Raw genomic sequence first — 13515 nt, 5'->3', positions numbered from 1 at the left:
CGTTCCCATGTGTGTGTCTGCTTCTCATTATGCATTTTGTTAGATAAACAGCACAGTGACAAATACAGACATGGATGATGCTGAAATACAGCTCATTCATCAAAAATTTATTTAAAAAAGTTTATTTGACGTATTTGTGGTGGAGTTTATTCAAGCCTTTCTGAAACGAGTCTCACAAAAATGCCTTTTGCAGTACACACACAGACACACACATATATATTAGAGTTTATTGACACCATGCTGCTGTGGTGATTATATCGGTTAAGAATTAGATGGTAATTTTACTGACTTTATTGGAAACATGCACTGTTTTAAAAACCTTTTAAACTTATAAAAATCACAGATATTTTAATCCCAGTTTATTTGCAAAAACAAATGTTCTATGGATGTGATTGTGTATACACGCCATTATAGAAACATGGTGCATATTAATTAATTCAGTGGCTGGGGAAAAGCGCACTCTTACATCACGTTGCGGGGGGCCTAAAAATGGGTGGGATTTGGATCCTATTTTAACGTCAGGAGAGAACAAAAAAAAAAAAAAAAAAAAAGACTTATTTGGTTTGTCACTCCAATATGACTGTTGACACACTATACCTACAAACAGGTCTGTCCAAACAGCTTACTAAAGTTGATTTTCATCATTGGTGCCCTTTAAATGAATTTTTACAAAATCAATAAATAACACATTTTCAAACTTTTTAATATTCAAAAGCAAAAAAATAAACAGGAAAAATATTACAAATATTTTATAGTGTTCTAATTTTGTTTAGTCACTGAGTAAATGAGTTTTTATTACATACACGCATATTTTGTAAAATTGCATCATGTCAAATCACCTCAGAGATCAGCATACCACCATGTGGTCTTGGCATTGCTCTAGTGTTTTAAAGAAAGACTTTAAGGTTTTGATTGTTTGGGTAATAGCGAACACACACACACACACTGCATACAGCAGACTGGCACAAGAACAAGGCATATTGTCGTAAAATCTCCTCCACATCTAAAGTGTAGGTGCAGCATCTGAGCCCCACAGCAGCTTGATGTGAGTGGCACTACAGAAGGGTATTTTGTTCCCTCTGCTAAACACAGTAATCCTGTTTTGAAGAGGGCTGTTTGAAGGTGAGACACTCTCAGGACCTGAGATTGCTGTTCTTCAGTGGGTTTTGTTACTGATCTGGGACATACTGCATCACATAGTTGCAGCACTGTTCTGAGTGCTGTTTTTGTCTGTGTGTGTACAGGGATGAAGGCAAGAGCCCCGTCTGTGCTGTAAAACAAGAGGTGAATGAGTGTGTGTGTTTTGGGGGAGCCAAACATCATCTCTCTGCTGTAATACAAGCAGCGCATGAGTGTCTATACGTGATGAGTTCATCCTTGTCACTGTAAGCCGTGGGTTTGTTTTGCATAAGGGTGAGTGGGACACTAGGGGTAGGCGGTGGTAGTCTGTGAATGAGAATCGGCCGTCCCCAAAGAGACCGATGTTGCATTCATAAGCAGATAGACAGTGTGCAATGGAACGGAATGTAGGCGTCCTGAAAATTTGAGTTGTTCTTAAAGGGACCTAAAACAAAAAGTTAATACAATGCTTAAAAATGAATACAGGAGCATTTGCATTCGAAACGTACAGATGTTTTGATGTTGCTTTTTGTTTCGGTTACAAACAGCCTAATGTAGGGCTGCACAATATATGGTTTCAGCATCGATATCGCAATATGTGCATCTGCAAAAGTCACATCACATATATGCAATGTTGAGTTGGGATGTTGCTTTAATGTTGATACAGATTTTAACCACAATGGAGTTACATTTTACAATTAGCATGTTTTAAGGCTTGAGAGAGATGAAAGTATTTAGGCACAAGAATTGTTACCAACTGGAAGCTTAATAATGAATAATTGTATTGAATTATTTATAAAATAAAGACTTAGCAGTGTAGTTTATACATTTATTTATACAAAACCATAAGGCAGCTACTGTTTATTTAACTTTTATCTATGCTTTATTGCGTTTATCCTATGCTTGTAATTTGTTTATTGCATTTTATGCATGATTCACATCCCTACAGAATCATCTTAATCAGAATTAATACATTTGGTAACACTTTAGAGACCAATTCTCACTAATAACTGGTTTATTAGCCGCATGCATGTTATTAAGATATGTGCTTATTAGTACTTATAAGCTACATATTGTGCATGATCTTATTAGATATCCCTAATCCTACCCAATACTTAAAACACCCTAATAACTATTAAAAATGAGCTAATTGGGAGTTTATTGAATTAAAACTCATAGTTACTTGTTTGCTTATATCTAGAATTAAACCTTAAAATAAAATTCAATCATTTGGGGAAATTGTATAGATACAGTATATCGCAACATATATTGCATAAAAACAAAATATCACAATATCAGATTTTTCCAAGATCCTGCAACCCTAGCCTAATGTTTAAACCAGGGCTACTCAAACTTTTTCTTATGAAGGGCCAAAAACCAAACTTGATTGAGGCTAGTGGGTCAAAGGTAAATATAGTTGCCATGGGAAATATCCTAATTTATTTAGTAATATTTAAAAATAACTATAAAAACGTTGCTTTATATGAACTAATACAGCATAATTTTTAACATTTAATGATGGACTTATTACAGTAAATACAAAAACAATCTCATTTATAACAGAATGGAGTTACACTAGTGTTTGCCTTGATTTGCTCACCGATGTCTTGAGCGTAGTCCTCTATCTGTCGAGTGACATTGTTTACATTTTAATAAAAATCAGATTCATTTTAACTTTTAATTGGAACATTTCATTTCATTTCATTTAGTTTTTTTTAGCTCAGCAATGAAACAAACAAAAAAAGGTCACGTAAATTATAAATGCCGATTCCTCTTAAAGGCATTCGCCCCAACCCTCTCCATCATTCTCACTGTCATCTCAGATGGGATGGTGGGCCACATCAAAAGTTACAAAGGCCAACTTTGGCCCGCGGGCCCTACTTTGGGCATCTCTGGTTTAAACTATGCTTATGCTTTTTTTTTTTGTTTTTTAAAGGTATATCTGAAATGTGGGTAAAGAACAATAAACATCTAATATAGCTTTAATTTTAGACTAATATATAAGAATGGTACCTGACTCTAATAATTTTTTATCATGAGGTAAAGAAGAAAGGGGTAAACAAATAGTGGCTTGTGTCAGGCTTATGATTAAGGTGTTTTATTATTATAATTTGTGCTCAAAAGAAGCGCAAATATTAAGCTTTATGTTTGCATAGTTTAAATGCAGTTGATGCTTCCAAAGCCTGTCGCACTTAGATGGAAAGTGTGTTTCTGGCATAGCTTAGACTAAAAGTTAATGTACTACTATAATGTTACTCATACTCATCGTAGTAGTAGTTTGTTCTGTAGACTATTGAAAAAATATAGCTTAAAGGGGCTAATAATTTTGACCTTAAAATGTCTTTTAAAAAAAATGATTTTATTTATTTTTTTACATAAAACCGTGACACACCAGACAGCTACACTGAAAAAAAAATATTCAAAGATGATTCCTTGGATTTACTCAATTTTTTTACGTTAAGTGGTTGTAAACAATTTATTTGGGCTGAATTTAAACAAACGAATTAAGCTGAACATTGCTCAATTTAATTTGTTTGTTTAAATTCAACACAAATAAATAGTTTGCAACAGTTTTGCTTGCAACACTTTTTTCAGTTTACAAAGAGGATTTTAAAGTCAGTAAAACTGCTGAAATTATATTAAATGAAGTTTAAATGTTGCCCCTTGGCCTCTGAACTTGAGTTCTAAAATGTCAATGTCTAAATGTAAAATGTCTAAAGTTTGCCGTCAACTAGCATTGTTTGAGCACACACACAAATTTACATTTACCATTCAGGTCAGATTTTATTCCTAATACACAACTTGGCGCTCAGGGTGATATTAACAAAATTTAGAATCTTTTTGTGTATGCAGTTCTATATTGTTATAGTTTGTAAATATTCCCTAGATGGACATCTTTAACCACTGTGCCCCGTCTCTCTAAATTTTAGCCATCGGAAACACTTTATTTTGATGCTCCATTTGAATATTAGTATACTGTCTGCTTAATATCTGTTAATATTGCTCCTTCAACAGTCATTTAACTGACTTTAAGAAACTTTACAAGTACATGTCAACTAACCCTAACCCTAGGGATCCTAGTCTACTTATAATCCAAAGAGAATTAGGTGGCATGTAGATGTAATATAACTTAAATTCAACAAATGTACCATCAAAATAAAATGTGACCTTGACATCATTTGAAGTTAAATGAAGTTTACATTCCGCTTCAGATTTTCAGATTTTCATGGCACGTGATGCTTTAAAACAAGCGAGACACATTGCAGCAGTCAGAAAAGTCTCTGTGGTGCATGTCTAACAATGCATGCGAGAACACGTCCTGCATGAACAGCCTGTTGTGGCTTATTGGGAGGCTCTGAGTGATGGAGTGATGTGGGATTATTTGTTCTCTTAGATTCTGTCCAACTCCTACTTGTGTTCTCTCGGTCTGCTCTCTCCTCCTCTCATCATCCACCTCTCGCTGTTTCTCATGCCTGCACTCCTCCTCTCTTTTCACAGTGTGTCTCTGGGGATGATGCCGTTGCCGCTGGTGCCACTCTCCCTGTCGCCATGACGATGCCGCTCAGCCCCCTCTCCAGCGACGAGGAGCAGCAAAGGATGCTGGGAAACAGTCAACACCTTTATCCAGGGGCGGAAGAGGAAGAGGAGGAGGAGGAAGAGGAAATGGACGATGATGGCATGGACGAGGAAGGCGAGGAGGAGAACGGAGAGCTGGAGATGGACGATGAAGAGGAAGTGGATGATGAAGATGACATCAGGCGAGGACCAGGGCGTTTGAGAGGAGGCAGGGAAGAGGGGCACAGGCAAAAAGGCACAATGGCTGGACGACTCCCAGGAGACAGACCCATTCGACCCGGCAACCCGGGCCATGCGGCCAACCCTTATTCGTCCAATCCTGGACCAACCCACCAAACGTCAACCAATCAGCAGCAGCAGCAGCAGCAACCGCAGAGGAAGCTACGAGAGCGGAGCTCCAGCAACGCACCTGACGACACACACGTAGCTCTGATGGTCTTTCGGATTGGCATTCCTGATATTAAACAGACGGTTAGTCAAAAACACACACAACCCCACACCTGTTCCCCAATTACCTGCTCATACACAATGCAACACTCATCTTTTGCAAACCATGCCTGGCTAAAGGGATAGTTTGCCCTGAAATTTCAATTTACTCACCCTCAAGTGGTTTTAAACCTTTGAGTTTCTTAAAAACATCTAAATATTTTCTTTGAAGAACAAGTACATAAAGTTCCACCTATGTGCCTACTATACAATGAGGGACCATATATCGAGGCTCTAGCAAGTACTGTTGTTATACTACAGTAGACTGTACTTACAAAAAAAGACTCAGGGTGCTTTCACACTAGCACTTTTGGTCCACACCCGGATTTGTTTACCGTCAAAGTATGGTACGTTTAGCCAGTGTGAATGATGTCTTCTGAACTCAGGTGCACACCCACGAACTGTACCCAAGTCCACCAAAAAACTCTGGTCCGGTTCACTTCTGAAATAAATGCAACCATATCATCCTGCAGCTCAAGACTGGTTACTCACTGAGGCTAAGCAGGTCTGAGCCTGGTCAGTACCTGGATGGGAGACCACACGGGAAAACTAGGTTGCTGTTGGAAGTGGTGTTAGTGAGGCCAGCAGGGGGCATTTAACCTGCGGTCTGTGTGAGCCCTAATGCCCCAGTAAAGTAAAGGGGACACTATACTGTCAGTGAGTGTCGTCTTGATGAGACGTTAAATCGAGGCCCTGACTCTATGTGATCATTAAAAATCCCATGGCACTTCTCTCCAGTGTCCTGGTCAAATTCCCTCTATTGGCCCTTATCTATCATGGCCTTCCAATCATACCCATCCATCAAATTGGCTCTACAACTGTCTCCCCACTGCCCCAGTAACTGGTGTGTGGTGAGCGCACTGGCGCCGTTGTCCTGTGTCTGCCGTCGCATTATCCAAGTGGATGCTGCACACTGGTGGCGGTGTGAAGAGACCCCCCTCATGATTGTGAAGTGCTTTGAGTGTATAGTCATACACAATAAATGTGCTATATAAAAACACACATTACATACACATTACAAACAACGGAAGTAAACCACCAACTGTACAACAAACTTTAGTTTTCATAACGTTTATTCGTGTGTATCTGTCTGCGTATCACCTAACATTACCTTGGTGTCAAGTTGGACTGACCCAATGCAAACACAGTGATAATGTCTGCTTGTCTCCTCCAAAAATTACATCTGCAAACATTGGGTTATGTTCTGAACGTTTTTGAATATTTTTGGGGGACAATTGAACTAGGGTTCGGACCAAGCAATTGAATCAAGTGTGAAAGCACCCTCAAAGCCCTTCTGTACCTCCCACCCCACCCATTTAGCACACATTTTAATGTTTGTAGAAGGTTTATAAAAACAAAAAAGAAAAGACACGTAATAAATGAATAAAACTGACTTGTTACTTGCAACTATTCTACATTCTGAAGTTGGTTGGGACAAAAACTAAAATGGGATAAAATCAGACAATGAAACCAAAGGAAACAAAATAATTATAAAATAAGCAAACAAAAATATAAATAAACAAAAGATATACAGTACACTTGTGAAAATCTTACATGAAAAACATTTCAGTCTACCTGCAAGAAATAGTGTGATTGGTTTCCAAATCTTGTTAAACATGGACAGATTGTCACTTAATATAAATCTCAGCTCTTCCATGTGCAGCAAATTACACAGTTCTCTAGCCCACATTTCAAGCACAAGCTTTCCTCATCTGTAGAATGTTTTTTTTTTTTTTGGCAGTACTCATACTAAATAAAATGATTTGAATTTAGTTTTTACTACAACAAGCACCTTCTGCTCCTAAAAGTCCAACACAAGTATCAGATTCCAGATAAATTGTATACACCTCAGAGAGATATTTAAGTAGATTTTTCCATAATAAGTGATTTTTACTGCATGACTGCAAAGAATAAATCACCTGTTGGCAAATTTCACTCGTGATATCGCAATGTGTGTGTCCACAATAATCACATCGCAGGATATGCAATGTTAAGTTGGGCTTATAGTTGATCAGCACAACAACTGAGAATACTGAGATTTGTGGAGGTATTGCAAAATATAACCATAACAGAGTGAATGTTTATCATTTGCATGTGTTTAAAAGGCATTTCAAGAGAGTTTAAAGCATTTGGGCATAAAAATCTACAACATTTGTAACTTTAATGAAGAATAATTTTACTTAAATATTAATAGACTATACAGTGTTATTTCACATTTCATTGTTCAGTTTCTGTACCTGAATACTGTTTGACTCTCCGGAAACCATAAAGCACTGTTTATTTCACTTTTTTCTTTGCCCTCTTGTTTTTATTCCTACATGAAATTTGTTTATTATTTTTATAAAGTTAAATTAGTTAACACCTTTAAAAAAATCACTGCAATCAATGTAAAGTTAAGATTTTTTTCCCCAAATACAGCTATTCAAGCCATCTGGTGGAATTGTATTCCTATCGCAATATATATAAACAAAATATCGCAATGTCAGATTTTTCCAATATCCTGCAGCCCTAGTATAGACAATTTTAAGGGATGTAAACAAAAACAATGGTTCCAATGTATTTCCTAATTTACCTTTTTAATTTCTATAGCTTCCGAGAATCAAAAAAGAGCCACACATTGATAATGTTATGACAGCTGTTTTAACATTGAGTTATGATTGAACTGCCTCTTGTTGCAGTTATGAAATAGCTTGATAACAAGCTGAAAATGTTCATGAACTAATAACATGACTACATTGAAATGGTCTATACATAATAACCAGGTGACACCAAAGCACTGTTCAAACAAATGATTGATACTGGGAGAGATACATGTATTTGACAAATATCCAGGAAAGGGGAGGAAATGACAGACTAGGAAAAAAGCTGTTCTCAACCATTCAGTGCCAGCGTGAACATCTGAAACCGTCTGGAGTGTGTGTTTTGCTATGGCAGGTCAGAGCTCACACTCGCCTTATGAAGACCAGACGCACTCTCGGTCAATACATATGACCTCTGCTGCACAAAAGACCGGCTATACTTACACTTTCCTCCCTTGCAGCACCTTATACATGTTCAAAATGTGGATAGACATTGAAATAGATCCCAGAGCGCAGTTGCCAGCTGGTGGGCCACACGCTTAACAAGCACACATTTAGGAGTGCGACTGGCGCCACAAAGCAGATTTCTCATTAGCACTTTCAGTAAGTTTGTTTACATGCATGCACAAGTAGTGCTGTGCATATGATAATATAGATCATATGGACAACATACAAAGTCTGTCATTTTAATATTATGCTCTTTCGTTTGTTTTGTGGTGTTGTAAAATATTTTGTTTGTGATAATACATTACAATAATTTACATTTACATCACACTTGCATTTTATTTAGCCGTTTGTTTATGTTGGGCCTGTAATAATTAGTTTATGTTTTATTTTTCATTCAAGAGTTCACACTTAGCTAATGATTGATAATAAAGTGTGTTTGGCATGCTGTGCCGGGAGAGAGGCCTGAGCTCAGAAGATCCTCGAGCCCAGGACTCCCTCCTGTTTCGTCGGGAGAGAGGGGAGTCTGAAGCTGTCTGACAAAAAATGTACCCTTTAAATCAAATCAGCAGGATGCCTGACCTTAACTTCAGTTCGGCAGTTTCACTTTAACTCATGAACATTTCATTCATGCCCCCGTAACAAACTGGAGTATTAGATGCGAACAAGGAGTAAGGACTGATGAGAGTGTTATGGAATTTACTAAAGTACGCCAAATGGAAAGAAAAAAAACTTCCCCATTTCGCAGTGTGTGTGTGTTTTGGTGTGTGCGTTTGTGTGTGGTCCTTTACTGACAGCCGCATGTGTGGATCTTGTCGGAAAATATTACAAAAAATCCTACATGATGGTAATAGTTTGATCGCGGTGTTCAATAATGCCACTAATATATGCATACTCCACGTCTTAATTCCATTTCTGTTTAGTTCAGTTATGACTTTACTCGGATTAAGGTAATCAAAAATCGCTGTTTGGAGCTTATGTAGGCCTACAGTTAAAAAATCATGTTTAACTGGATAAACAGGTAGTAAACACAAGTACATCTTATTGAACATAATTTATTTTCATCACCAATTATCATAGTAGAACAGTTTCTCAAGCAGTTTGTGATTCATTTTGGAAACAGGATATGAGCCCCTGGTCTAATGCGCCACCTGGCTTGAGAAACCCATTCTCAAAGACTTATTATTTGGCTAGCACACATATTCTGAATGCCTTCGGCAGAATTCAAATGAGCCATTTTAATCTAGATTAATTCCGAGATTAAACTGGATTTATCTAGATTAAAAAAATGAATCTATGCCCACCTATAATAATAATAATAATAATAATAATAATAATAATAATAATAAATAAATATACCTAAATGTACCTTTATTGAGCATATGAGACAAAATAAAACATCACAAACTTTATAACAGTGATGTAAATGTATTTATATCTTCTGCGACCCAACTGAGTGCTTTATTTCACCACGTGACATTTTCCATCAAATGTTTACAGTACAGTTTATACAGCTACAATAGAGAGTGTGGCATGTCAGTGGCTGTCCAACATACATGAATGTGAGGCATGTGAGATTGGCAGTTCGTTGCTAAGCATCTAGCAGTTACATATCATCACTGCATTGTTTCACATATTTCACAGAGTAGTCCAGAGTTAAAAACACAAGAAGCAATACTTGTCTTGTTCATAAGCAGGCTTTTATAAGCCCGTGCAACCAGCACTTCTACCCCCCTTCTAAGATGCATCCGTAAAATGCTCATTTTCCCCAAGTTAAAAGCAGAGTTCAGAAAGATGGGGTTAAGCACAGTGTGAAAAACCCTTTATTCACCCTTGACTGGCCACTTTAATCATTCAAGGCTCACTGATGTCAGAAAGAGTTTTAAATAAATCACTGACATGTCCAATTACTCGGAACTCTCAAACTATATCATATTTCACACATCTCTTTATATGGCTTTACAGGATTCTGATTGCTCAGGAATCTATATTTAAATATGGGCTGACGCTGACTGGATCTGCTGAAATTGCGCTCCAGTGTTCGCTCATGCAGTTTCTCTATGTGTGTGTGCACGCATGTGTGTGTGCATGTAAGTAGATTTCTACCAACTATCTCCTGCAGATGTGCAAACGTCAGCACAATTCATTTTCTCCATATAAAGCAAAAAGAAAGAGCACGAGAGAATAAAGGGGAGAGAAAACTGAATAAAAGAACATGAAAAAGTAGTTGAACATCCACATGGTAAAAATCCTGTAAACAACTGTACGACTTTTAGCAGAAACAGACTCAAGGTGACCTCCTCTGCCGTTTTAGATGGAAAAAAGAGAAAAAGAGGTTTAAAGAAGCTCAGTGAAAAGCCTGTGATGTTGTTGGACTGAAGCTCTTTTTCACTAGACAGATTAAGAGGTTCAGTGATTTGAAGAATGAAATCACCACTGCTGTAATCCGTTTATTGTACATCACAAATTAAAGCAGGCACTTTTAATTAAAGTCACTGTGGACCAGTTTTTGCTGAGAGGGAGGCAAACAGCGATGTTAAAGGGACAGTTCACTTAAAAATGAAATTTGTGTCATTACCCTTTACTTGTTCCAAACCAGTTTGAGTTTATTTATTCTGTTAAACACAAAAGAGGATATTTTGAAGAATGTTGGGAAACCTGTAATCATTGACTTCCAAAGTAGGAAAAACAAATACTATAGATGTCAGTGTTACAGGCTTCCAACATTATTCAGTATCTCTTCTTTTTTGTGTGTTCAGAATATTCAACAGAATATTCAAACTCTAACTGGTTTAGGCATGGGCCGGTATAAGTTTCTCATGGTATGATAACATTGGATAAAAGTACCCCGGTATCACAGTATCAAGGTATTGTGATCACTGCTCTAATATATGTTCTTTTTCAAGGCCAAGTAAAAAAAAAACTAATTTCCCTCGTTGAACACAATATATTTTATTTTAGTAAACATTTAAAATATTTTGTCACAGTAAACATGTCAGGCTAAATAATTAAAATAAATAATTAACTTCTGCTGTCTTCATTGGTTTTAAAAACACAGATTTCTTTACAACACATAAAAAAAAACATACATACCTTAGGAATTATGTAAAAGAACATTTTTTGCGGTTTCAAAACTTTGACTTTTCCAAACCATGGTAAACCTCAAAACTGTTATTATCCAGTGCCTAAACAGTGAAGTGTGAGTAAATGGTGACACTTGTCATTTTTGGGTGAACTACCCCTTTAAGACGAGGAACACATGACAGAATCTACTGTGTTATAGTCATCCTTCACTCCTTATGATGACAATACTGAGATTTACTTCCCATCATGCTCTCTTCCACCAGACCTATAGCTGTGGGCAGTGGCTGGAGATTAATGACTCATGAATAATAAGATTATACTTGATGATTGAATTAAAATGGCAGACCTGGACCCAGAGTGTGCTTTCAGTGGCAGTGAACTTGAAGACAGCTGGAGTATTATACAACTACTGTATGATTCAGAGATTTTTATTCTTATTTTAGTAAGCCTTTCTTTTCTTTCTTTTCTTCCTTCCTTTAGTTTTTGCCATTTTTATGTTTAATAAAATGTCTAACTTTCTATGTTTCTAAGTAGTTTATGTATGTTTTAGTTAGTAATTTTACTATTTCACCCTGAAGATTTCAGGCACTAAGGCATTTGAAAGCATTTCAGACTTTTTGATGTATTTTATTTTATGCTGTTCATTTCAAATTACACGAAGTGAAGATTATTGGAATCAGTGGAGGGGCGGGGCACGAACGCATTGGAGCCCCCTGTGCACGGCCCTGACGCACAGCCTTACCGCCAACCATTCTGGCATATGTTTTACACAGCGAATGCCCTTCCAGCCGCAACCCAGTACTGGGAAACACCTACACACTCATTTACACACATACACTATGGCCAATGTAGTTTATTCATTTCACCTGTAGCGCATATCTTTGCACTGTGGGGGAAACAGGAGCACCCAGAGAAACCCACGTGAATACAGGGAGAACATGCAATCTGCACACACAACTGCTATTTGACTCCTGGGGCTTGAACCAGCGACCTTCTTGCTGTGAGGCGACAGTGCTAACCACTAAGCCACCATGCTGCCCTTAAATAAAAACTAATTCAAACTCATTCATTCATTTTCTTTTTGGCTTCGTCCCTTTATTAATCCGGCGTCGCCACAGCGGAATGAACCGTCAACTTATCCAGCACATGTTTTACGCAGCGGATGCCCTTCCAGCCGCAAACCATCTCTGGGAAACGTCCATACACACTCACTCACACTCATACACTATGGACAATTTAGCCTTCCCAATTCACCTGTACCGCATGTCTTTGGACTGTGGGGGAAACCAGAGCACACAGAGGAAACCAACACGAACGCAAAGAGAACACGCTATCAAACTATTCATTAAAAACTACTGCATATATTCCATGATAAAATAACTAAAATAACATAACCACCATGAGACATAATCAACCAAACATTTAGTTGTTTTCTAGGTAATTATAAAGTAACTTTTAGCAGTAACTTTTGTTGAAATGTATAAATGTTCAAATACTGACCAGATGCAGGTATTTTAGCAGACTTGATGTTAAACAAACATCAGATTTGGATGTTCCTAAAATGGTGGCATATGTAGGGTTTAAAGCAGCTTTTCTCTGCCTATATCACTTTTATAATTTTTTGAGTTTATGTAAAAACAAAACAGCAACAGAAAACCGAGGACAGTATCTTCTTTACCCCCTCTCTTCTATTGAGGCATTGTGTAATTAATGTAGGTGTAAGTGCAGTATGTGTATTTGTGAGGGGGAAGTTTGTGTATGTTTGCGTGCGAGTTGAAGAGAGAGACAACAAGTGGTTATTTCTTTGTTCCATTTATCCAAAGCTGCCTATTTAGTCCAACACGCCACTAGCAAATTGTAATTAGTGTAAGATTGGTTGATGGATGAATCAGGATGGCAGTGAGACACCTGCAGGTGATCCGAGCTGCTTCAAAACATTCTGTCAAACATTTTAGCCCATCTGCAACAACGCATCTGTTAGTGCAAAAAAAAAAAAAAAAAAAATTGTATATGACTCAAATGTTCAGCCAGAAACACGTTCATGATGTGTTAGGTAATGTAACTAAAACCAGCTTTTAATATGTGTAATCTAATTTAAAGTCTGAGTGAACCGGAAGTTTCTAAGACCTTTATTTCAGTATGTTGATGTACCTCCAACTGAAACTGAATATTGAGTAGGGGCGGTGATTTCTTTTTGCGGCTCATTCCCTCATAGCAAACTAACGAA

At 37.4% G+C, this 13515-nt stretch overlaps 1 protein-coding gene across 1 annotated transcript in view; it reads left to right on the top strand.

Annotated features, from left to right (window-relative positions):
• The first annotated feature begins 4623 nt into the window (after positions 1–4623).
• Positions 4624–13515, top strand: part of shank1 (SH3 and multiple ankyrin repeat domains 1) — a 118388-nt gene continuing 109496 nt past the window's right edge. The window contains 1 exon segment of the mRNA XM_056453602.1: positions 4624–5166. Within this exon segment, the coding sequence (XP_056309577.1) occupies positions 4669–5166 (498 nt within the window). The 5' untranslated portion in view covers positions 4624–4668.

Source organism: Danio aesculapii, chromosome 3 (assembly GCF_903798145.1).
Source record: "Danio aesculapii chromosome 3, fDanAes4.1, whole genome shotgun sequence".
Classification (NCBI taxonomy): domain Eukaryota; kingdom Metazoa; phylum Chordata; class Actinopteri; order Cypriniformes; family Danionidae; genus Danio; species Danio aesculapii.
This window is presented reverse-complemented; position numbering and strand designations above follow the sequence as displayed.